Below are 26825 nucleotides of genomic sequence, written 5' to 3' on the forward strand. Positions count from 1 at the left end.
CACCATATGGACAACCAACATGGAACGAGAATGACAAACTACAAATTAGGCTTAAAGATTGGAGTCTAAAAAGATGCAAGTCGAATAGTTTTTTTTAAATAACAATCAATCTGTTTTATTTAGCCGTTTGAAGTCATGCAGAACATTAACGTTGGTTTTTTTTTCCCTGCAACCTTATTTTTAGTAATAAGCAGATATTACTAGAACTGGTATATGTGATGATATACAATAGATCACCAGGTTGGTCTCCAGCAAATTCAAGAGTCTACACACAAAAATGATTAAGGGGCAAAATGGAGAGAATCTGCAAAATAAGGTAGCAAACGGTACAACTTACATCCCCTTTCACTACTAAGTAACAAGGCAATCTGGAAGACCCAAAATAAAAAGCATTAAAAACAGGTGAAAAGTCCAGCTAAAATTCAATTCTATTGATGGTAACGAGGCGGTGCTCCACTCTGAGGAGGGTAGCCATTCTGACCATTGTATTGGGTCGGCCCAGGACCCATTTCAGATGGCATACCCTGTTGTGGCATGTAGGGGTGATGCTGCATCTGCTGCTGCTGCTGCATCTGCATTGGCATGGATTGAGGCCCTGCAGGTGCACCTGGAGCCCACCCTGCTGAAGACTGAGGGGCTGCTGCATATCCTTCTGGACCAGGCATGTACTGGGTGGCACCGTATTGGGGGCCGGCCTGGGGTGGTTGCTGTCCCAAGATTGAGGGTTGTGTGTTGTTCATCATGGGGGCAGCTGGCATTGTGTAATCTCTACTTCGATCATTGTTGACCTTAATATTCATTAGCAAAGAAAGCAACAGAGTAACTTGGGATGGCCGATGGGTCCACAAAATGAAAAATAAAGACACTGGTTCGACTAATGTTTAAGATATTTAATGCGATATACCTTAATACTTAGATCAGTGTGCCGAGAGTAAGATATATGAAGCTTGCAGAACCCTCCATCATATATGCAGTGCCCTTCCAAAGCTTCCTTGGCAACCACAGCCGTCTGAACATCTGCACATTAGTTCAATATATTTAATCATTTATACATTCTCATTGTAGAATTATATGAACTGTTATATTGTAAAATAGATTTTGTACGCGGAAGGATCATTCAACTCACCAGGGTATTGAATTAAAGCTTGGACTCCTCCATTTTTGTCAAACATGGCAATCTTCAAAACAGGCCCAAACGAAGAGAAAACCTGTATACCAGACACGGATATTAAAAGTGCTGCATATAGTAAATACGGATGAAAACATACTCATGGCGCTCGATTACCATTTGCAACACATCCAGAGTGACTGCATACTGCATGTTCTCAATCGAAGCAAGAAGAACATTACTCTCAGATTCAATCTTCTTCCCATCTAAACCCAAACTGAACTGCACAAGTAAAAAACAACCATCAGATATAGATTAACCAAAGGAGTTAAATTGGTTCATTTACTTATGATCAATTGAATTTGTCATTATCTCAAACGGCTGAGGAATTTTGTTGCTGAGATAATAGGTTAAATAAATTTTAACAGGTTAATCAGGTTCTAATGGTAAGTAAATAAACTTTACATATAGCTGATGGGTTAGACAAATAAGTGATTGCCTCAAACCAACCCGACCCATTCCAACCCATACTAAAAAACCATCTTTATATATTTTATAACCCAATTAACACTTTGACATGTCAATTTGTTACCCGGTTACCCCCAAATACCCAACCGGCCTTGACCCACTCATCTTGCGACCTTCAATTTATCAAAACCACGTAATATTTTGCTTCCTGATATATACAAAAAATAATTACTAAGTAGCATTTATTCAAAATACCAATAGGAAGATGTATATAAGAGGTCAAGATGCATAGCAGTGCTATGGCACGAAGCCACAAGTACATAATCAAAGCCATTGAACACATAGGTGAAAAGAAAACAAAATAATTTACAGGCTTACCTGACCAGTAGCATCAATTGCTGAAGATGCAACAGGAAGCATAGGGTTGGTATAGTCCCTGAACCAATATAAAGCTTTTATATGTTGGTAGCAAAAAAAAATATTAATATATACTATAAGTCAGTTGAACTAATGACTTATTAACCAATCAAATCACTCAATTTCATCAAATTGACTCTCGCTAATAATCATTATCCAAATATATCATTATATTAGTATTTATATTAATTTGAAGAAAAAATCTCATTAATTTACTTTTTTTTTTTTTGTTTTCCATCAATAATTTACACTTTTTAGCCCTCAAAACTTAATTTATATTTTTAGCATCAACTTGAGGAGATCTTTTTTAAAAGTTACAAAAGGTATTTATATTTAATTTTTTAAAGTTTCAATTGTCACTCAAAGAATCCTAATTGTTATCAAAGAGCATGTAAACAATCCTAATTGTTATCTAATTATCATAGGACATGTGATTGAGAGTAAACCTATTCGTGTTATGAGTCCGCATCATGATCAAATACATATACTTGAATGTCAAGTACAGGATCACAAGTATGTTTATATTTTAATTCCTAATTATCTTTAATAATAATATCAAATTATGAGTACAACTGGTTTCAAAAATTCTATAATAGAGAAATTATTGTAGCATGTGCCTTGAGGAATAACTACGACAAACAATTCCATCAATATGTCTCAGCTAATAATGACAGTGACGAACATGTGATTATTATACTACAACTTGCAAAGTACTTCGTATAAAACTTAGAACTGTATATGTTCAAAATTATAAGCTTTTATGAATTAAATGTATAAACATCTAATATTGATAATATCGTAAACCCCGTGTTCAGTGTTGGACACGGGTCTAAAATCTAGTGTAGAACTATATGGCAAAAGAACTAAGGTAATTTCTCCATCTCATTGACCAATCGAGAAACTAAACGAAATTTACCAAAGATGTGACAATTTGTTTTACCTGCTCCGATGACTCTGGAACTTGACACTCAAATCTGTATGTGCAGAATAAGTAATCTTTAGAGAACATGGCCCTAGATCTGGAATTAAATATCTGCAAGGGCATAGAATAATAAAGTTGTCATGAGCGCCTAATGCTGTAAAACACATTTTAACAAACAAGGATGGAGAGATACACCCCAAGATCATTATCACTTTCAATTACCTAGGAATACTCCGTCCATCAAGAGAATCCTTGGCAGAAGTAGCAGTGTCTGAATCTGTAAACTGCACCAAAGCCTAAAAAACCCCTTAAATTTTTAATATTGCCATGCTTAAAAAATTATGCATATAATTAAATATATTGTTACACAAGTTCACAAACCTGGAACCCAGCTGTCTTCTCAAAAGTCGTAATTTTATGCACAAATCCAAATGCCGAGAACACCTGCAGAACTGACTTTCAGATATTGTGGAAGAAAAAAGGTGTATAAAACATTATTATCTAAGAAATATAACACACTATTTCTTCAATTATCCCTTCCAATACCGCATAAAATGCCAAAATATCCCAACTTTTAGGTATGAATACAAATGGGAAAAATATCACACAATGAAATAAAGACAATCGGACATAAGCAAAGCATCATTTTCTGATGAGTGTTTGTATGTTCTTGAGCAGCAGTTTGCTGCTGAAATGGTGTAATTATGCAAAAATTTATAGCCTAGAAGTGCTCATTTGTACAATTAATGTTTCTACTTTCTCCAGATTATGATTCCCTGTAACTAATCCTACAGTTTGCATATCTCAGAAGTCCCTTGTTTAAATCAATATATACACTTACAATCAACCTAAAAGTTGATTGCATGTGGTATAAGAAAGGATGTTATACATATCCTCTCATGAACCCTAAAAATAAATCACAGTACTAAAGTTTAGGTGCCATTCCACCCAATGTAGCTTCAGGAATTTCAATGTTATCATTTTAGCCACATAATGTATCAAAGCCATTACTTTCCCTAATCTAAACTCTCTGGCCCCAACAAGGCTAAGCAAAAGTAAGTACCCTGAATCTACATTTACAATGCCACAATCATGTCAAATTAGTTATGTAAAACTCATCTTGATGGCATCTTTTGATTGACGGTTATTTCAGGCAGAAAAGTGAACCGGACCATATTAAATAGTACTTTACTAAATAACATCATGAACATCTATGCCACATACATAGCCCTCAAAATCAAAAGAGAAAGGGCTACGAAAACCCGGAAAATAAAAACCAAAAAAAAACTATCCTAAACTCCTATAAGTGTAGGGAGAGAGGAAGAGATGAAGGAGGATGAAAGAGCGAGTGTTAAGGAAGGGGAAAGGAGAAAAGGAGACAAACACACATGCGCTCTTTCTCCCAAAGCATTAAGCTGCCATCGAAGATAAATCCTTGACATATGCCTGCTGATCCATTTACATTCGACGTCAAACAATAAAGCTTAACAACCATTTTCTACAACAACCTATTCGCAACATCTATCTACGTTATTTTTTATACGGGTATATATAACTTACCTCCTTATATCAACGCAATACACAATGAATCAAAACTACTCACCAGATGTAACACATCAATGCTGACAGAGCGAGCATCATTACCCTCGATAGTTACCAACAGCACATTCCCTGCCACATCCGCAGACGTCTTGTTGTTCACAATCTCCTGCCTGTTTGAATACTGTAAATACACTGTTTTCCCTCGTACTTGAGCCGGTTCAGACGATGATGCATAATACGAAATCATTGCAATCGCTTGATTTTGTTCAGCCTATAAACCGTAAAATAACAAACATTATCAGAGTACTTCTAACTTCTATTTTCTAAAAATTCTCGATAATCATAACGAACGTATCGTGAAAACAAAAACTTACAAATTCAATAAAGGCTTGGTTTCTATTAGCTCCAACATTACACTTAGTATTGACGACTTTACCGAACGGCTTCCCGAGCTCGATAAGCTCCTCTTCGGTACACTCCCACGGCAAGTTCCTCAAATGAAGAACTTTCGACGGAGTTTGCGTGTACCGAAACTGAGGCTGACTAGATACAGATGCCATTTTTCTCACTACAAATTTTGCAATAATAACAATAATTATTTATCAAACATATATTCTCAAATATATATATAAAGAATATCTGTATACATGTATATACATATTTACGTTAACTACAATATTAAATAGAGTAAATAAATAACATCTAACAGAATAAATAGTCTATTATATATGTATAATAATAATGAGATCTAGAAATAACTAAAGAATAATATAAATTAGGGGAAAGATTAAGAAGAAGAATGAGGTTACCTTGAGAGAAAGAGGATGTGATAGAAAATTAGGGTTTGAAAGGAAGAGGGAAATTGGGGGTTAATTTTTAGTCGGCAGATGGGTGGATGGATGGATGGAGAGCACGACAATTGAGCGATGATGAGTTATTAGTAAGTAGGGTAGGGCTCTCTCGCAAAAAACCCGTTCTTTAGGAAAAAAAGCCTCTTTTTTTTTTGGTCTACTTATATAATCCTTCAGAGTCTTCGAATATAAATTTTCGTTAATTAAAGTTTTATTGTAAATAATTACATTATTGTATATGGATGTTTATAGAGATTTAGTTTCCTATAGTAGTTCTCTTACTTGAAGCCTACTCCAACTTTTTGTATATATATACCTTTTCTTTATTGTTAATAAAGATACAATTGATTCTCTCCATATTCTATTTCTCTTACTTTATAACACGTTATCAACACTCTTTAAACCCTAAACAAATAAATTCATTTGTACAAATCGAATACAAAGAAGCTAAAAGTATATAGTTTTGCAGCCGCAAAACAATTGTTATTGTTGATATAATAATTAAAATTTAATAATAATACTTTGTTTGTGGGTTCATTGATCGACGGAAATCGAATATTTTTGTTTCCCACTTGTGTTCGAGTGGAACAAAATCAAAAGAAGCTAGAGTTTTCACTTTTGATGGTTCAAGCAATAAAAGGTAATCAAAATTATTTATTTATTGTTTATGTTAATTAATTATATTCTATATCATATCATTATTAATATTTGTTATATTCATCAAATGAAACAAAGTTTTTCTTTTGAATTATGATGGTTCGAATTTGCTACTAACGGTACTTGAACTTGATTACGGCCTTGTTTATCTCGACAAGTAGTTTGATTTGGGTGACTTTCATTACTAAAAAGAAAATATATGTTTTGTTGATGCTTCTATTATTTGTGTTATATATATGGATCTTTGAATGAATTGTCTGAATTTACTACTAACGGTAGCTAAACTTGATTACGATCATCTTTAGTTCAACAAAGTGATTTGATTTGGATAACTATTATTTGAAGTACACCTTATTGATCAGTCATTGGTAGATATATTTTCTTATATAACTCTCGATGATTACATGCGATGCTATTATTTTCTTGAGTGGTTTTAAGACACAAATATTTAATCTTTTATATTGTTTTATTATTTATATTTATTAATTTTGGATCTGCTAAAGAAAAAAAAAGGACATGATGTAGGCAAATCTGCTACGCACAATCATTTTTTTAATTTTAATTGGGACTTAAATGATCTTCTGCTACGCATCCATGAACCAGATTATATCTTAGTTATCTTATGAATTCGTTAGTAATTATTTTAAGCACTCGAAAAGAAAAAAGTTTCATGCGTGTCTCAACTTGATCTTTAATTTATCGTTGTTGTTTTGGCCATTGATACATTATACCAACATGGATAATAATTGGTTTATTGGTTTATCGACCAACGATATACATATATGTTTTCGGTTTCACTCGACTATCTAATCTTCACAAATAAAATCACAATGTCTCATGTCTTTGCTACCACGAATGCAACTTGACTTCAAGAAGTACGTACTGTCTGAATTCGCAGCATGCCAAGAGATTATGTTTCCTCTCCATTGAAATGATTTATGTTCAGAAACCACATATGTCTCATAAAAGTTATGAATGTGCAAATATGATTAAGTTGATCCACCACCATGCATAAAGATGAGACTTTAAAGAATGTTGGAAATAATGTTGGGAAAATAAACGTGCCTTGGAAGTGTGTAGGCTTATGCTTTGATTCAGTTCGAAACTGTCTGATTAAACTAGACATTAGTATGGCTGTTTTGGGTATGAGTTGGAACATCAAAAGAAGTGTACGTATTCAATAAAGCCATCATTGGAATATTTATTTATGGCTTTAGTTTTAATTGACATGATTTAGTTTTCCCAACATTAGGGGGAGATGTTCCTAACATTAGAGAAAGTTGAAAAGCAGCTAAAATGAGTGGAAATGAATTATCAAAGATCCTCACACCATCAATATCAACTTATAGTTTGTGAGATAATTCATTCACAACATTTGGTAATTGCCAGCATGTTAACTTACCAGAAAAAGATAGTGATTGAATCACAAATATCAGCTGCTAATGCTTCGATTGGTAATGAGTCTACGTACATTTGAAAATGGTAGAAAAGTTGATTCCAAATAAAAAGCCTCGAAAAAAAAGGGAGCATTAAATTAAGATGGTCAAAGTCGAGGTATAAAGACCCTATTAGAGATTAATGATGAAAAACTAGACATGAAGGTTTTTGAGAAACCCTGGGTTACCTAGAAATAATGAGATCTCAATAAATTATGAAATGTCTAGAGACTTGTGGAATCGATAATAGATAAAAACGACGTCGACACTGATTGAATATGATAGCGCTAAGAGTATGTATAATGGTGAGGATCTTGAAAGCATGCATGCACTTAAGTGACATAACATGGATGATTGGCCAATGATGAAAAGACGCTATTATTTTGGACATGAAGTCCAAGCACTTGAAGTGCATAAATTATATGATGTAAATCGGTCTATGTTCAAATATTGAATTGAAGTATGGCACAAAGATTGTTGAACAAACCTTATATTGATTATGGGCAAGGAATGTCATATGGTGGAAGAAACTATTGATCTATTGAAAGTCTGACAAAATAAGATATTTGATTTGCGTCTAAAGAATACGAACAGAGCTCATTTGGTATTAAGATTTCATATGCATAAAGCATGTTTAGTGATTTGAAAAGCTTAAAAACCTATGTGAAATTGGAATGTGATAAATCGCCTTAGTGCGTATTTATTGAAATGTGCCATAGAAATTACTATGTTTGCTCACGAAACTTCATAAAGAAATTTGGATTTAAATATGATATGAGTTTTCAATGGAACTTTAAGAGAATGTCCAACACAAATTGAATTATTAGAAAATGAATGTGAGATAAAAGACAAAGATTGTCTTGATTTACGAATTGACTATGTCAAGGGCAATATCATTGAGCATCATAATAGCTAAAAGAGGAAGCTATTTTTTTATGAACAAGTGACACTCATAGCTATGAGGTCACATGATGTTGAAAGAACCCCTCGGTTTCCAAAGGCAATGGTCACAATGTTGGTTCAAAAGTGTCGCTAAAGCATTGATAGTTATCGATTTCTCATTATGCATCATTTAAATTGAAGTTGTTTATAGAGCTTAACTTATGAAGTACGAGTATGTACTTAAATGAAATTTTTGATGCATGTTGAAAGCTTAAATTGGATATGTAAGTCATATGTGGAGAAATCAATATATAGCAAGTTGGTTCATGAGAAAATCAAATTGATTTATCGAGACACTTATTACGATAACCTGAGGCTTTGGTTAGTGATATTGATTTGTGTTAACTAATGAGTTTAAATGATGTGATCATGAGGGGGAGAAGATACGCATTGCACTCTTTTTTCCTTAGCCATGGTTTTATCCCATTGGGTTTTCCTGGTAAGGTTTTTAACGAGGCAATATCCTTGGGTGTATCAAATGAGTTATATACTCTTTTTCCTTCATTAGATTTTTTGTCCCATTGGGTTTTATCTAATAAGGTTTTAGCGAGGCATAATCTTTCAAATGGACATCCAAAAGGGGATGTCAGACATGTTTTTGGATCTTGCAGTATTTATTCTAGAAACAACGCTCCAACAATTTTGTATAAAGGTGATGTTGTTTGTATTATTCAACTTAAAGAAGGATACATCAAAGAAGAATAGAGATATGCATATTTGTTTATTAAGGTGCTTCGAGCCTTATCGCTCAAGAAGTTAGTTCAAGATATTGGATTGCATCAACTTAAAGATCTGAAGTGATATCGTCATCAGGGGGAGACACAATACGCGTTGCACTCTTTTTCCCTTGACTATGGTATTATCCCACCGGGTTTTCCTAGCAAGGTTTTTAACGAGGCAACAACTATAAGAGCGTATTGTATAACAAACATCCAAGGGGGGTATTGTAAATAATTACATTATTGTATATGGATGTTTATAGAGATTTAGTTTCCTATATTAGTTCTCTTACTTGGAGCCTACTCCAACTTCTTGTGTATATATACCCTTTCTTTATTGTTAATAAAGGGTACAATTGATTCTCTCCATATTCTATTTCTCTTACTTTATAACAAGTTTTTATATTTAGCGGTTATGTCTTTTATATTTACGACTTACGAGTGATGATAGTTGGGCCTAAAAATATACGGAGTAGGAAATAGTATTAATGCATTTCTTTTATTGACATATTATAAAATTTTGTATTATTATAATGAATTGTAAAACTTATATGGCATGATACATTTAACAAAAATAAATATTACTACGAATTTCACCTTCCAAAAAGTATACCAAAATATATGGTTGTACAATGTACTTTGGAGCTCATACAATTCCATTACTTACATTAAAAATCGAAAAGATCACACATTGTTAATCAACTGTCATAGGTATGGATGATCCAAGAAATAGACGAAGGAGCAAACCTAACTTGCTGCTTTGCATGGTCATTGCTTCACAAATTTCAAATGGACACCAGGGACATATCAAGGTTTGGCATTGTTTATGTTAGTTTCAACTCCCATGTCTGCCTTTCATTCATGAGAATAGTTCAATAAAATAAGCATTACAAACGACCTTAGTTAGGTTTACGTCTTTACTATTAAGATTAGTTAGCTTTATGCCTTTACTGTTAAGATGTAGTCTATTAACTACTATAATGTAGTTAACTCATTAATATGTTCAAAATAAGTTAAAATATGAAATAACTTGTACTAGATCAATGAAAATTCTAATGTTTCAAATAAAGAGATGTCTTATTATATTGTCACAAATAGTCTCAAGTTCAAACTAAGTAACATTTTAAGAATGGCTAGGGATGGTTAGGACATATACATCTAGTAAAAAAAGTTTAACCTTTTGTGATAACCCGAACAAATATAACCGCCTCTTTTTTATTCGTTAACTTATCCAAAACGAGTTTAAGGTTTTAACTTGGTTTTAGAACCCTTCAGTGATCGTAAAAAAGGGCCAACTTGACATTGCACAGTAAAGATGGACATAACTTTTCTATGTCTTATTTTTGTACCGGTATCATCTTTAACATGATACTGAAAAGAGATTTTGAATTCCAAGTGAGATTAGGACCGATAGTACAGTACCCACTTTTGTTCGTTCTGGAAATCGGTACTCGGGCATGGTACTAAAACGTGGTTTCGAATATAAAAAGGACCCGATCGTATCATGCTATGGTGATTTTTAAGACAAGTATTGTTGGTAGCGAAGTTAATACGGAACGACAACAGATTACGAGTCTCATGCTCATACCTATTGGACAATGAGAAGAAATAATTTCTTAAGTTATTTTTATAACTTGAGTCAAGTTGGGGACATCTTGACCCTTGATTGAAAATCAGGGGCTAAGATTCAATCATTATCTTTGAATCTTGACCCTTGATTTTCATCCAAAGGCCAAGATTAGCCTAACATGACTAGTCATGTTAGACTAACTTGAGGGAATCCCTTTACTTTCACAAATCTTTTCAAAAACATCATTAAGCTTTCAAAAACATCAATATCTTCCTATCTAAATATGATAATATCTAGTGTAGTCTTTGAATAAACATGCTGAATTTATAAAATGAATCTTGACTTTTAATTTTGATCTCAATTTAAAAATTGGTTCGATATTACCGTCCAAAATTTAGAGAATTCTCATTTTTGATCGTGCTAAAGATTTTTTTGTAAAGACTATTATCTATAAGGATTAAGGACATCTAGAACCAACTGGGTTGGATCAGTGGTTGGAGCTCATGTCTCTGGAAACAGAGGTCATGGGTTCGATCCTCATGCCCAGCAAGGCTGAAGGTCCTTTTCTACCTATGGTAGAACCTGGAAGCAGTCTCTCTATCTTTGGTAGGGGTAAGGCTGTCTACATATCAACCTCCCCCATAGGTATTGAGACCCAAAACCCATGAAAGACGGCATTCGGAGTTACTTACTTAGATTTTTAATCTAAATCTAAAATATGAAATCCTTCATACACTTCGTACGTACCTCCGTACTTCCTTTTGTAATATTATTGTATATACGAGTATTAAAGAACGTAAGAAGTCTTGGTTCAAAGGGACATGGAAGCACTAACGATGGAAATTTTGCAATCAAAATGTCGCCACACAACAACAAACAACATGGTAAAAACACGACATAATCTCGAAAAACATGGCCATCACAAGGCATTCAAGAAATGGCCAACTTAACATTGCACGCAAGGTGTTTGATGAAATGCCTCAACGAATAGTTGTATTCTTGGAACACCATGATAATATGATATCCTCGTATTCCAAAGCAGGACGATACAAGGGGAAGCACTTAATGTACTTTCATCGATTCATTCTAACAATGCGAAGCTAAATGAGACTACTTTTTTGGGTGATCAAGTGCTTGTGCTCGTGCAGTCGCGCTTGTTTAATTAGTGCGCGTGCAAAGAAACAATGTGATTCGGGCTGTTTTGCTTGAGGGAATGACTGTTCATGGTCTTGTGATTAGATATGGATTTGAGTTTGAACACTCAATATTGCTTGTAAAGAAATAAATTGTGGGAAAAGAGCTTATTATGCAGTATTAAGTCTGAGTGTGTCTGAATCAAATTCTTTCATAGAAGATCTTATAGGAATTGGTAGGATTGGAGAAGCAGAGTTCGTGTTTACTTTCCTAGTTAAAATAGATTCAACTACGTACGTGTAATAAATGCCTCATAAAGTTTTATCTTCCTTGAGTACTATGATATCGGTGTATTCTAGAAACGACAATTTGGATAAAGCTTTGAAGATCTTTGAAATGATAAAAGTTGAAAGAAACACTGTATCATGGACAACAATCAACATGAAACGCACTGAAGTCATATAGAAAAATGCACAGACCAAGTGTAGAAGTAGAACGATCAAGATCAACTTTCTTCAGCTTGTTTGACACATGATCTTGCTCCGGGTCTCTTCGAATGGGAGAATTACTTCATGCACACTTGGCTAAAACCCCACTAGCATCAAATGCTTATATCAGAACTGCCCTATTGGATATGTACTCCAAATGTGGGAACATAACAGATGCTCACTTATCATTTATCAGCATTGTGAAACCCAATGTGGCTGTCTGGACGGCTATGCTCAATGGATTTTCACATCATGGGCTGTCCTTTGAGACAATCTTACTTTTTGAGAATATGGTCAACCAGGGTACCAAATGGGGCAACTTTCGTTGGGGTGCTGTCTGTCTCTGCTTACACAAGTTGGGCCAATGAGGGAATGAGATACCTACATCTAATGAATGAACTTTATAAAATAGAGTTAACAATCGAGCACTTTACATATGTAGTTGACCTTCTTGGTCAATCACAGCATATTCAAGAAGCAGAACTGATTAAGGAAATGCCATTTGAGCCTGATAGTATTATGTTGGGGGCCTTACTGAAAGCATGTTGGTTACGGTCTAACCTTGAAGTTGGTCAAAGTGTTGCTCAGAAGATGGTCAATATGGACCCAAAGCTTATATCTGCTTATGTGATTATGTCTAACATATATCTTGGCATTTGGAGTTGAAAGAAGAAATTTGAAGTCAGGTGGATTTTGAGGGATTTGGAAGTGAAGAAGGATCCCGGTTTTAGTTGGATTGATGTTGATAATGAAGTTTGTGTATTCTTTGTAGAAGATAAATCACATCCATCTTATAGCATCATTTTTACAACTCTAGAGCACCTAATAGCGAATATCTACTCCATTATGCAATTTGAACGTGTTTCTAATACCTGCAACAGCACCTAACATGTATGTAACAGATCTTCTTTATCCGATTACTCTTGTCCATGGCTCCATATTTGCTATGCTATTTTAACTTTCTAATATTATTTTTGTTTTATTCTGTCTTAAAATCTCAAACACAGTTGACTTTTGAGAAGTGTTTTTGGCCGGATAATTTTTTCTCTGTTGCCTATTGGATATACGTGATATTTATCTTTTTTTTTTGGGTGGTGTTTACTTAAAAGCCGATATTTACTGCTGAATGTTTCCATTTTAAACTTGGTTAGATGTGTCAATATAATTGAATATGCCGACATGACTTTTTTTAGAGACAATATCAACACCACACATATTAGTTCAAACGTTTGTCCGCTATACGACTTGAACCCCCAAGCTTTTGGTTGGTGGGACAACACACGTACGGCTAGGCTCTTGGCCTTTGGTAATATGTCCGACTTCACTTAATTCAGCTTCCTGCTGTACGCTTAGTAGTGTAGATATATTGTGGCAATTACCTCACAAAGAAATATGTATACACCCAGCAACAAACAATGCTGCCCTCTTGTCACTTTGATTCGAAACTTTTTAAGTTGCATATCACTGAGTAATAACTAAGCTAATCCATATTGCGTAAATAAACTTCTATGTACATTTAAATATACAGGTTTCTATAGGTAGCCGCTTAACGAACTTTACTTTTCTTGTAGTATAATCGTTAGACATGATGATTGTGTTTTTCTAGGATAAAAGTTGTTTGAAATAACTAGAGCCATTAAATGGTGGCTTCCTTCATCTCATGTTGACATAGCGGATCGTCAGCAAAAGGAGTCAACCCTGCAGTGTAATTAAGGCCCTCTATGCAAATGTGTTTGCAGGTACCGAATAATGCTAAATGTTCCTCAAATGGTATATGTCATTGGAAGTGTCATGCTTTGGGTCTTTTTCTGGGTGCGGGAGAGCACCTTATGCTTATCAAGTATTCTTTTATGATATAAACATCTAGTGTTGTGGCCGTAAATTAGTACTTATATTCCCTCTCTGTGTTTAGATTAGAAATGTATCGTTTTTTTCAAATCTGTTCCTATGATACTCACCGGGGTTCCTCTGTTTAGTGCACGTCTCTTTTAAGTGGTTGGATCTTTAAAAGATAATCTAGATATGTCATGAAGTGCTTGCTTTCTACTTAATAAACATTTTGATTGGTAAGAAAAGTTGTTTTTTCTCCCCCTAATTAGGATCACATGTGGAACACACCCACTGTATTTCATGACTTAATCTATAGCCCTTTTTTACTTGATTATACTATCTCACAAAAGTGTAAGTGTTCAACTCATTACGGCGCTGTATGTTCTGAACTTTATGTACTCTGTAGACTGCAGCATTAACTCATGAATAATATTAGAAGTAATTTCATGATAGAACTCTGGTTAAATAATATGGTCATGACACCAATCTAGTTAATAGTTTTTTACTAACAAGGTTAACAAATGGAGAATCGGATTACTGAAAGTGAAATAACATGATCATGAAATGAGGCATGATTACATAAACATTAAACTAAATTGAACCATGAAAAAAATAGCTATTACTACCATCACATTTTTTAGAAAATAAGTTGATACTACTTTTGCAGTTAACTGATCCTCTAATTTAGTTCATCTCTGCTTATGAAATACGATGTGCATAATCTACTCGATCAGGACTTCATTATCTGAGATTGTTTTTCTTTAATACTTTCATCAATTGTAACTACGGTAATCTGTAAATCTTGTTTGCTGTTTTTCTGATCAACTTTTTCTACGTCCCATTCTTGTGCAGGCTTTGGCTCCTCCATTACTTTGTTCCTGTATTTGCAGTACAGCACCAATTGCAATGCCCCTAGAGGGGCCCCCACCAGATTTGGAGCCTGAAATTTCATGGAAATTTAATAAATTTCTATATTATATATCTTTAATTAAAAGAAACCCGTATAATATCATGGATTTGCATGCTACTAACCGCTATTATAAGATCCCGGCCTAGAAGTCCATAAGCCATCCATAAGGCACTTGCAAGAAACGAGAACAAGGATAAGCTAAATGGCATATACTCCACACTCTTTGTCTGGATCACCTTTTTCTGTAACCAGAATTCAGAAATTAATCACATTTATGAAGTGTAAATTACAATTATTACTCTAAAAAAAACTAGAATTAGTCTTTTGAGTACTCACCATGACAACAAGAGGAGAAGCATACATGCCCACCGACGCTACAAGTCCCACACCTCCGACTAACTGTTTTCTGGTTTTGTGATCATGGATTACAAAAGTTGATATCAAAGCAGTGATGGAGAAGATGGTCGTAACTGCACTCGTCATGATCCCTGCTTTCAACTGCAATTCGACATGGCAAGTTATGGTATTTTTCAATACTGAATATGCAATTGCATGCATAGTGCTTGATAAAGTATATACATGCATTCATGATACATACATACCTTTTGTTTAGGTGAAGTGAACCATATGAAGATGATAATGAACGATAGCTCGAGAAGGATACCTAGGCCGTTAATGGTAATCATGGGAAAGTTCTCCCATTGATAGCTTACAACCGGCAAACCGTACCAAGTATACATCAAACAATTGAACAGGGAAATGGTGTAAGGTACAAATGAGAATTCTTCTGTGCTTTTCTTCTTTATGACCCTAGCGAAAGTCCATCTTCACATGAACAAGACACAAGTTGTTTGTTAATTATAGAAATCAGCGAAAATGAATAATTAGTTTAAATTGTTTTCACAATCATATGAACATTTGGTATTTATCTTACATGGGAGCAGCATAAAGTAAAAGTGAGGCAGCATTTCCTGCATAAACGATTCAACGTTTTATTCAGAACTAGTATTCCATATTATATAGCGATGAAATTCATAATAATATCGAGAAATACCTAACAATCCTACTGCCAACCGCAGTATGACAATCATTTTTACTTGTTGGATTTGTTTTGAAGATAAAATATGTTTTCAAGAAGAGAAGAAAGAGTTAAGTTTAGTATTAAGGGGCTTTGCTTGGACAATGTAGCATTCATATGGAGGGCTATATATACTACTCATGAGAAGGGAACTTTATTTTGGTACCAAATTTGTGTTTTCAGTTTTTAGAGCTTGTTATTCTTTGGGAAAAGGTGATAAACTGTCATTGTCAATAGGAAGCACCTAATGCACACATTGTAAGATTGTAAATGTGGCTGATTACTGAATTTTGTGTTATTACTGCTGATCATCTAATAATGGGATAAGCATATAGGAATATATTCAACTTTTGTATAAAAATCTTAAAGACCCCCTTTTTGTGTGTATTTAGCTTTAACATATTGTTAAATATTGTTACTGTAAGAATCCCGTGGTATTTTTCTTTACGTGACGTCTATACAAGTTTCTTGGCATCAGTATAAGTTCCCTGTTGACAAATATACCATCGGATACATACAATAACAATATTGAAAGTTGGATACATACTATAGATTTCAGGCTATTAGAACTTGCTCTATAATATTCTAGTATTTTCTTCTCTAATAGAAACTACAATGTTCAATAATTGGAAAAGAACCACTGTAACATGATGATAAGAATATATATGATCATTTTGATGCTATAAAAAGGTTATTATTATTATTTTGATAATTAGAAAACCAATCCACCTTAGCATGGGGAGGTGGAGGTTTTGTTTGTGGATGGGATTACTATGAGTCACAGGGTATGAGCATTTGGTTTGTATTTTTTAATTAAAAAATGCTCTCCAAGTATGATTGTGTTTTAACTTTAAGTTTTGAGATTTTGTTTAGAATTTTCTTGCTAGAAATATTTTAGATTTTTATATTGAGTGGAAGATGCCTCAAGATTTCCACTATTGATTTAAAATTCTTTATGGTGCTTGTTTGGGCATTTGGCTTCTGGATGGTGAAAAAAAACAAGACACCAATGCCACCAAGTTTAGTTACTGTTTTTTTCATTTTCACTAATTTCTATTTATGTTTCTAGGTGTTATAAATGTTATGTAATGTGTATGGCACACTAATGGGCTCAACAAATGTATCAACATTCTTTTCGTAAAATAAAAATGTATCAAAATTCTTTTATAAAACAAAATGCATTTTTAGATTTTTGAGAAGTGTTGGCACACTAATTTTAGTCTAATATTATGTCTCTATGAAAAAATCTTTGTAATGTGATATATATGTGAGTTTTAAAAAGAAAAAATGTTATAAAAAGAAAAAAAAAAAAAAAGAAGATACAGGTGTCGTGAACTTGTGATACTGACAAGTATTTGATGCCACTTTATTTTTACATTGATACATCAGTTTTTACTTTTGACTCACTATCCTTTTCTTGGTAATTTTTTTTTTCGTCCGTTAATTTTATCATACTTCTGTGTGCATTATTGTCTCGAGGTGAACGTACTGTATTATCTTGTGATTCTGTAAAATGTAGAAAGGTGATACATTGTTTACTCTTCTTGTTGGAAGTTTAATAGAAAGGTATAAAACCAGCGCTGGTAACTTGTCATTATGCTTTTTCTTCAACTTTACTTAAAATTAGTCTTTTATAATTTCGTTGTGAGTTTTCTATGTTCATTCACCTATCAAAAATTGTCATGTTAGCACTATTTTTTCATCACTTTCAGATTAGGCCGCACCTTTATTTTAAAAAAAAATAAAATACAATACATATAAATTAAAAAAATTAAACATCCATTAATTATTAAAAGAAAAAATTAAGATACATTAATGAACCTTTTACATCATTTATTAACATCACTCGACGTCATCTCTACCACCCACAGTCGTCCTACCTCTACATTGTCGCTGCATGACCTGCTAGTATATTCTAAAGACAAAGATGGGGCAAAAAGACTCCGATTGATGAATGATTATCCATCATTTACATATATCTAAATTCTTAACCTTATTTGTTTTTTGGAATAAAACACCATCAGAGAATACATGTGAATTTGTCCTCGTGTGTCAATAAAGGAAATAGCATAGCCTAACATACATTAGAAGAAAACAATGGATCATATGCGCAAAGCCTCTCAAATCAAATCAAGTGTCGTGTTCACTTCAAAAATACAACTTTTTTAGGAAACAAATAGAGAATAAAGCATTAAAGAAGTAAAGAGGTTTGCCATCCTTTGACCAATCGATGGCTCACATTGTCTCCTGCAGACATACCCAACGCTATTCATTCTGGTTCACCAATGCTCTGTTCTCTAGATTTAATTTAAAAGAAATGAAATGAATGGAAAAGATGAGAATGGGAGAGAAGAGATCCTTCAAAATCATCCCATATTTGGAAAGAAAATTTTGGGAAAAAAATTAAATAAAAATCCATCTATATCACTTCATTTCTTTTCTTTTCCTTCTATTAAAAAAACTCAAGAACACAAATTGTTATAAAATCATTTATATTCCTTTTTCTTCTTCCCTAAAAAAACTCAAGAACTCGGTGCAAGTTTCGGGCCTTAATTAACCTAGACTCATTATTATATTTTATACGTACTTTTTAATAATACAAATCCAACTTAACTTAATATTAACATAAAAAAAAAACAAAGTTGTCCCGAAATTAACCATTGGGTTGAATCCCAGTGAACAGGGGTGTTTCACTAAACCTGCTATACGGAGCCCCGGGAGAGTTTACTCCAAGGTCTCGAGTTCGAGCCTTGGTAGGTTCTCCTCGACGGTATTTTCCAATACAGGAGATGGTATGGTGAGAAAGACTATTTAAGATCCGCTTAGTGCGGGACACTTTCGTTGTGCGATTAGTACACATCATACGCGTATTAGGTAAAGTTCACTTGTGAAAAAAAAAAAAATTTGTCCCGAAATTCAATTACTTAACCAATCACAATGTTCACATTAAACTTTTTGAAATCATATGTTTAATGATGTCCGAAGTATATCTATAACTACCTATAAAGCATTTTGGATTTTTATTTTCGGAATGTCTTATAAATTCAGACTTTCCATATTACCACTCTTACATATTTATAACATATATCATTTATCTTTTAATATACTTATACTATCACCCTTTACATAAGTTATATTTACATCAATCACCTACACTACTCGATACCGGCACCACCACCACATGGCTGTCACCGCCGCATTGCGCGGGCACCCCTCTAGTATCATCAAAGTGTACGTAAGTTTACTATTCTAACTTAATTCAGTACATATATGTACATATATGGACTATGTTAATTTCACAATAATAATTTCATAGTTTGTTCTTAAAGTAAATGATGTATATGTAATGTCTATATCATCACTACGAAGGAAATAACATATTTAAATATTTCTATATCGTTATTTTTAAACTAATTGTGTGTATACGCGAAACTAATTAAATCTAGCAATCAAATAGTAAAAATAAACTATCATGTATGAATACATATTCATACCATATCTTTATTAATGTTAGCTTCTTTATTTACTATTTTTTTTTCTTTCAGAATGGCTAATAATTACCAATTATTATGAGTATGTATCCTTACCATAATGCCTCCTTATTTCACCATTAACTTGATCCTATGAGTCATCATATCTATGTTGAAGTGTTTTTACAAGTTATCAAAGTGTTTCCATCAAACATATATAACATACAAATGACCTAACATAGCCAAATTCCATTCTTTCAAACCAACAATTCCCAAACTTCGTTACCAAGGCATGCCGGGTTTCAACGTATAGTATCAAACTTTTGTTTCAGAACCTTTTAACAAAGTTTGGCTTTATAGCTCACAATACCGACTTTAGCAATCATATATTGAGATAATTTAATTAATACTAATATAATGTTATGAAGATTGCTGACTTAACAAAATTCATATCCAACAATGCATGATGAGTTGGTGACAAGTGTCAATATCTATTATTACAATTACAATTACAATATGAATATAAATGTACAGTTATCTATAATTAATTAACTAGAAACGAACCCCCACGATGCGGTAAGCAGTGATGGATTGTGGCGATGGAGGTGGTGGCGATGTAATGACGTCGATGGTGGTGGCGGTTAGTGGCGGAGGCGGCGACAAATAGTGTAATTGTTGATTTAATGTGGTTTGATATATTGTACATCATGCATCAACATGTGTACATTGTTAAAAGTTAAAAGTTGAAACTTATTTGCATTGTATATATGTATACGAGATGAGTACCCGCGCAATGCCGGTGGCGGTGGCAGCAACGGGTGGTGCTAGTGGCGGTGGTAGTAACAATGTGGTTATTAATCTAAAAGTAATTGACATAAATGGTAATGTAGTTATTTTATGGTTAAGAGCTGTATTTTTTGTAAATAACTTTATTAAGAATATTATAGATGTATTAGGTGGAAATATTTAAAGTAATTAATAAAGGAGATAGATATTTTGGATAAATATGAGTGTAAAATATTCTAGAGATATATTGGGTAGATTTAGACTGCATTCTTGAGATTTTTTTTCAAAAGAAAAGAAAGGGAAAGATAAGAAATTCCACCTTTTTGCATTCTTGAGTTTTTCTCCCAAAAGAAAAGAAAGTATAAGGAAGGAAAAGTTTGAGTTTTTTCTTCCAAAAACTTTCAGGCCAAAAATGGCCTGATTTGGATAGAAAAGTGTGTGTGTATGATTGTCTTCTCACTCTCTACTCCTTCTTCGATCTTAATCATCGGTATTAGGTCTTGTTTCTTAATCATCAGATTTTTTCATGCAAAAAGTTAGGATTTGTTGACATGGAAAAGTGGGTTTGTGAAAAAGAACATGGCAGGTGGTGGGTTTGTGAAACTGCCACTGCCACTGCTATATATATATATTGATTATGATCGGCGGTAGGTGGTGGAAGGGGTGATTCAGCAACGGCGGCAGGTGGTGGGTTTGTGAAAAAGAACATGGTAGGTGGTGGGTTTGTGAAACTGCCACTTCTATATATATATATATATATATATATTGATTATGATAGGCGGCAGGTGGTGGAAGGGGTGGTTCATCAGCGGCGACAGGTGGTGGAAGGGGTGGTTCATCAGCGGCGGCAGGTGGTGGAAGGAGTGTTAGACATGACAGGTTTCTTTTAATTTCCTTTCAACTTGAGAATGACTTTTTTTTATCTAATTTTCTATCATTTCCTCTCCTATCCAATCTTTTCCTTTCTTTTCTTTTAAAAAAATCTCGAGAATGAAGCGTTAGTGTGTGAGTTAAGAATGTGTTGAAAAATAAGAGTATTTAGCTAGAGAGTTGAAAAGGAGATGGTAGTTTATTTATTAATATAGTATAGATATAGATATACATATATAGATATAGATTGGATAATAGGGTAAATAAGTCGGACCATTCTTGTTATGTTTTCTCATGAACCATATTTTCAGAAAATTTTATTACACCCAACATCCTCTTAATTACCATTTTTCATAAAATAATCGACGAGCCTAGCAGGTTTAAGCATCATTCGTTAGATTTCCTCGTGTGCTTATCACATGAGGGTTACTTTTTTATTATTTAAAAACATTTAAATCATTAATAAACAAATTAAACTTAATTTGATAGAAAAAAAAAAGAACTAAATGTTTTGTTTTAAAATAATATCGTCATATTAAAAGTTTCTATCGAATGCTATTCAAGTTAGCGACTCATTGGTTAGGTTTTTAACTTTAGAATATTTTACTCAGATTCAAATCCCCCTACATTTCGGGGGTGGACTATTGAGGGGTTTGTTGGAAGTCCCTCAATACGCAGAGTTCCATATTTCGTGTAGTTTAAGAGTGGTAGTAGGATAGCTAGTTTGCTGTTTAAAAAATTAAATTCTACCAAGTTGTTAAGAATAAATTAATGACAGATTATTCATAGCATGGATGGGGATCAAAGTTTCCAATCAATCCATTTGAATTTGATATAACAATCATAAACTTGTATTTCTAATACAATCAGTACTAAAGAATGAAATGATATCATCAATTTATAATTGCCTCTAAATGATTATTAATGATTTAAATGAGAAGAGATTTACATTACGAACTTTTTGAATGAGAAGAGATTCAATACAATATATGTTAAGCTTGGCGAGGGAGACACGGAACTTTACAATATAACTCCAAGGCCCGGACAAAACATGATTATTTTATTTCAACTAAAAGTTGTAACTGTTGGTATATGATCATATCATTATAAGTCGCATGTCCGGGAATAGTTTAAGCCTACGAGGTCACACGAAATGACACGGTAACTCGATAATAACAATTGATATATTAAAGTAATATATTAATTAGTTTGATCACAAAATAATTAATTAAACATAATTAAAGGATTAATTATATTTAAATGATTAAAAAGAGGACTAAAATGTGAAAATTGAAAAAAGATTTTTGGACCCTAAGTCCATGAAGGGGACGGTTTGGTTAAGGGCTTTTTAAGCCTTAACTTAACTTGTTTTTCAAGACAATGTTAACCTAATTGTTCCTTATAAATACAAGGGTTAATTCTAGGTTTTCATTCATTCATTCACAAAGCAAAAGTCTTTCCTCCCTCTCCTTTTTCTTGTCACGGCCGAAGCCTCCCATTCCAAGGGGTTTTCGGTTTTAAGTTTAAGGTTAAACAAAGGGTTGTTTAGGTTCGTGATCGGGGTATTAGCATACAATACTCGGGGTGTCTAGTGTGCGATCGTGGAGGGGTTTTGCTTTAAACCCTAAGCATTAATAATAATCTTATTATTATTATCTTATTGGATCTTTGCATATAAGGTACACGTTTCGATTCTATTCTTTGTTAATTAATTTGATTGCATATATGTTTCGATTTCTTCCGTTGCGCTTACTCGTGATTATGTATGTCTATGTGTTCATATTCTAACAGTGGTATCACGAGCCACATATGTGATCTATTAATTACAAAGATCAAAACTTGAAGGGGGGTTTAAGGGTTGGTTGATTTTAATTAATTGTTAAATAATTAAAAGGTTGTTTTTCTTATTTTTTTTTTAATTAATTAAATCGGATCTTGATTAAATAAAAATTAATTTTTTGTTTAATTAAAGTTTTAACCTTGTTCAATGGAGATTGAAACCCTCAAGCAAGTTTTGAATTGTGAATTGATATAAATTATGTGATGAATTGCATGATTATGTGTATCGTTTTATTTAAAGTTGTTAAATAAATAGTAAAATCACAAGAAATTCATGCAAAATTTATTGTGATTTTACTGGATCTATAAAGAGTTATATTATGCAAAGCATGTTGATCCAATAATTAGGGTTAATTATTAGATAATTATGTGACAATGTGATTTTTGCGTGTAAATTTTCTGATGTGCGACAGTTTACTAGAAAAATCATATTAATTAATCTGTAATGAGTTAGAAGTCTTGCTTTGTACTGTAGAAGCCCAACACATAGGGCTACAACTTTGTAGTTTTGGTCGAAAGCTGAATTGGACTAGAAACAGGCTTAAACTGGTCATCAAGCTACTGGAAATTTCCAGTCAGCATGTTTATGTATTTATATGCAACTTGTTAAGTTAATTTGTTTAAAAGCTTACGCAATCAAGGTAACTTGATGCATGTGGTCCTCTTTTTTGGAAGGGGGAGCCGGGATTGAACATTTTCATGAACCATAGTGACCATGTTTAGGTGGCCCACCTTAACTTGTTACTTGATTAAATAGTTTGGTAATTAGTAAGTTTATTAATTTTTGTAGTTGTTTATAAGTTGTATAAAGGTGATGCAAAAATTGGTTTTGAAAATAAACTTGACTAAGAACTATCGAAATAAAGATTTCATTAATAAAATTGGAGTCTTGCAACCTTGAGATACACCGGCCCACCCATTTGAACAAACTCTAAGAGAGGTATAAGTCGGAGTGCGCTAGCCTTCTAAAAGGGCGGGTTTTTAAATCGCGTTCATCGCATACCTTTGCCCTTGCGCTTCTTTGTGCGTTCAAATGGAGCTACCGAGCTCTCTTGTGTTGTAAGACTATACAAATGATTTTATTAAAAATTATGTTTCGAAGATTATGCATGAGTCTTCAAACATAAACTTTTGATTCACATCAAATGCATTACCCATTTAAAGTTAAGTCAATGCCACCCACTTTGCTAAGAACACTTGCTAGTGCTTTTTGCTCTACGTGAGACGTAGGTGAATTGTATCTATTCAAGGTGGATTACCACTCGTTGTGAGACAACGGTGGACTATCTACATGTTCTTAATTGGGCGACTTAAAACGAGTTAAGAGGTGAGACCTTAACCCGTGGCATAAGATGGGACAAAACATGTTTACAAAACACTTAATACCCCTTTACAGTGTTGTTGTAAGTCCCATAAACCTAGGAGTTGCATGAATGCAATTATCGATTCTCGATTACCTTTTGAATGCCGTCATTTCTAGCAGATCAACTGATGAAATGATTGTATGTCAAGTTGGATCCTAGCCTTAGTGAAAGTAATTTGTTAGATGAATTTAACAAGGGTAAAATTACATTTCTTATGGATAAATTATCAAAATACTGATAACTGAACTTTTGTCTGTTTTGTAGATGGCAACAAACAATACCACTCAAAACATACATCAATCGGCGTTCAGGCTGATGTTGGAAAGGGAAAAGCTTTCAGGACCGAATTTCAACGATTGGTATCGTCAGCTCCGGATTGTTTTGAGAGCTGAGAGGAAATACCAAGTCCTTGAAGAGCCAAGATCCGTTGCTCCTGCTGCCAATGCTTCTAATGAAGCATTAGCGGAATATGCGGCTGCATATGATAGACATAATGAGGTCGCTTGTCTGATGTTGGGAAGCATGAATGCTGACCTCCAAAATCAATTTGAGCATTCATTTCCGTGTGATATGCTTACTGAACTCAAGTCTATGTTCGAGAAGCAAGCTGGCGTGGAGTTATACGATCTTATCGATGTACTTCATGACTTGCGACATGAACAAGGAACACCGGTGAGCGCTCATATCCTTAAGATGAAAGGATATTTTGAGCAGTTGGAAATGTTGAATTATCCTTATGCAAAGTAAGTACCAATTGGTCTGGTTCTCAAGTCCTTATCTAATGATTTTGAAGAATTCGGACGCAATTATACTATGCATAGCATGGATGAAACCGTTACGGAACTTCTTGCAATGGCTATTGAATTTGAAAAGAAGTTGCCAAAGAAAACTGCTACTCCCAACGTTCTCATGATCAAGGGGGGTAAGGTCCAAAAAGGCAAACAACCGAAGGGAAAGGGCAAGGCTGACGGTAAAGGAAAGCAAGTTGCTGCTCCTAAACCTAAGAAGACCCCTCCGGCGAAGAAGGAACATCCCGCTAAGAACCTACCTTGTTACCATTGTAATGAAGTGGATCATTGGAAGCGGAATTGTCCCAAGTATCTTGCTGAGTTGAAGAAGAAGCAGCCTGATACGTCCGGGACTTCAGGTATATTCTTCACCATTGAATTATATTCATTTTCTAAGCGGAATTCATGGGTTTACGACACTGGGTGTGGTACTCATATATGTAATTCTTTACAGGGGCTTAGAAGGGGAAAGAAACTGAAGTCGGGATCTTTACAACTGTTCATGGGAAATGGCCTACCTGCAGCTGTGGAAGAGATCGTCGATTATCATTTAGTTTTACCTAGTGGTTTAATAATTGTTTTGAACGACTGTCATTATGCACCTTCTATTACTAGAGGTGTTATTTCAGTTTCTTTGTTGAAAAACAATGGTTACGTTAATGTCTTTAATAATATTGGAATTTCAGTTTCTTGAAATAATGTTCATTATTTTGATGCTATTGTTTGTGATGATGGTATTTATGAAATTGATATGCGTGGTTGTGATTCAAAGGATAATTCAATGTATCATGTTAGCAAACGAGTCAAGTCCAATTCGGACTCGACTTATCTTTGGCATTGTCGACTTGCTCATGTTGGCAAGAAACGCATTGAAAGACTTCAAAGGGACGTTGTCTTGCAATCAAATGATGAATCATTTGAAAAATGCATATCTTGTGTTTCCAGCAAAATGACAAGGAAACCTTTTCAAAATAAACCGGAAAGGGCTAAAGATCTACTTGGACTAATACATTCGGATGTATGTGGCCCATTTAGACATGTGTCAAGAAAAGGTGCTAGCTATTTCGTCACTTTTACGGATGATTTCAGTCGTTATGGTTATGTTTACTTGATTAAGCATAAACATGAAGTCTTTGAAACATTCAAGGAATTTAAAAGTGAAGTGGAGAATCAAATCGGTAAAACCATCAAGATCCTTCATTCGGATCGAGGTGGTGAATACTTAAGTCAAGAGTTTTAGGATTATCTTAAAGCTTATGGAATAGTTCAACAGCTTACTCCTCCATATACTCCTCAACACAATGGTGTTTCGGAGAGGAGGAATCGAACCTTGTTGGAAATGGTTCGATCGATGATGATTCATACGACTCTTCCTGTTTCGTTTTGGGATTATGCCCTCGAGACTGCTGTTCGCATTCTCAATATGGTTCCAACTAAGAAAGTTGACAAGACACCGCATGAATTATGGCATGGAAGTGTTCCTCAATTGTCTTACTTAAAGGTCTGGGGATGTGAGGCGCTCGTGAAACGAGATACGCCTGACAAGCTTGCACCTAGATCTGTCAAGTGCATCTTTGTAGGATACCCAAAGGAAATGATGGGTTACTACTTCTACTTTCCTACGGAAAACACTGTC

General features: G+C 34.0%; 2 protein-coding genes and 1 pseudogene across 4 annotated transcripts; 1 reads left to right on the plus strand and 2 right to left on the minus strand.

The window, feature by feature from the left end:
- Positions 1-197: 197 nt before the first annotated feature.
- LOC122578234 (polypyrimidine tract-binding protein homolog 2) lies at positions 198-5424 on the minus strand. 3 transcript variants are annotated; one of them, XM_043750147.1, is made up of 11 exons: positions 5267-5424; positions 4832-5025; positions 4519-4728; positions 3297-3359; positions 3138-3211; positions 2934-3026; positions 1955-2012; positions 1286-1390; positions 1127-1208; positions 905-1017; positions 198-788 (listed from the first exon to the last, which is right to left on the minus strand). In XM_043750147.1, exons 2-11 carry the CDS (start codon positions 5015-5017, stop codon positions 429-431), a joined length of 1344 nt encoding a protein of 447 aa, XP_043606082.1. In that variant the 5' UTR covers positions 5018-5025; positions 5267-5424; the 3' UTR covers positions 198-428. The 3 variants fall into 3 exon arrangements, with proteins under 3 accessions (XP_043606082.1, XP_043606098.1, XP_043606091.1); XM_043750163.1 differs by lacking the exons at positions 4832-5025; positions 5267-5424 and adding an exon at positions 4304-4361 and having other exon boundaries at positions 282-788; positions 4519-4641; XM_043750156.1 differs by lacking the exons at positions 4832-5025; positions 5267-5424 and adding an exon at positions 4304-4364 and having other exon boundaries at positions 282-788; positions 4519-4641.
- A 6099-nt stretch (positions 5425-11523) lies between these two features.
- Positions 11524-13230, plus strand: LOC122587900 (annotated as a pseudogene).
- A 1388-nt stretch (positions 13231-14618) lies between these two features.
- Positions 14619-16161, minus strand: LOC122584758 (bidirectional sugar transporter SWEET3). The gene is made up of 6 exons (XM_043756812.1): positions 16049-16161; positions 15929-15965; positions 15597-15819; positions 15331-15492; positions 15117-15236; positions 14619-15024 (listed from the first exon to the last, which is right to left on the minus strand). Exons 1-6 carry the CDS (start codon positions 16083-16085, stop codon positions 14815-14817), a joined length of 789 nt encoding a protein of 262 aa, XP_043612747.1. The 5' UTR covers positions 16086-16161; the 3' UTR covers positions 14619-14814.
- Positions 16162-26825: the final 10664 nt, after the last annotated feature.

Source organism: Erigeron canadensis, chromosome 1, assembly GCF_010389155.1.
Source record: "Erigeron canadensis isolate Cc75 chromosome 1, C_canadensis_v1, whole genome shotgun sequence".
Taxonomy (NCBI): domain Eukaryota; kingdom Viridiplantae; phylum Streptophyta; class Magnoliopsida; order Asterales; family Asteraceae; genus Erigeron; species Erigeron canadensis.

Bases quoted from the DNA above. Each gene is read 5' to 3' on its own strand.
- LOC122584758 (XM_043756812.1), bottom strand. From the start codon at position 16,085: ATGATTGTCATACTGCGGTTGGCAGTAGGATTGTTAG. The intron at 15,966-16,048 runs GTATTTCTCGAT...TCGTTTATGCAG, and splicing joins GTTGGCAGTAGGATTGTTAG to GAAATGCTGCCTCACTTTTA. The intron at 15,493-15,596 runs GTATGTATGTAT...GTCGAATTGCAG, and splicing joins TCACTTCACCTAAACAAAAG to TTGAAAGCAGGGATCATGAC.
- LOC122578234 (XM_043750147.1), bottom strand. From the start codon at position 5,017: ATGGCATCTGTATCTAGTCAGCCTCAGTTTCGGTACACGCAAACTCCG. The intron at 1,391-1,954 runs GTAAGCCTGTAA...TTACTTGTGCAG, and splicing joins CAATTGATGCTACTGGTCAG to TTCAGTTTGGGTTTAGATGG. The intron at 1,018-1,126 runs GTGAGTTGAATG...ACTAATGTGCAG, and splicing joins AGCTTTAATTCAATACCCTG to ATGTTCAGACGGCTGTGGTT.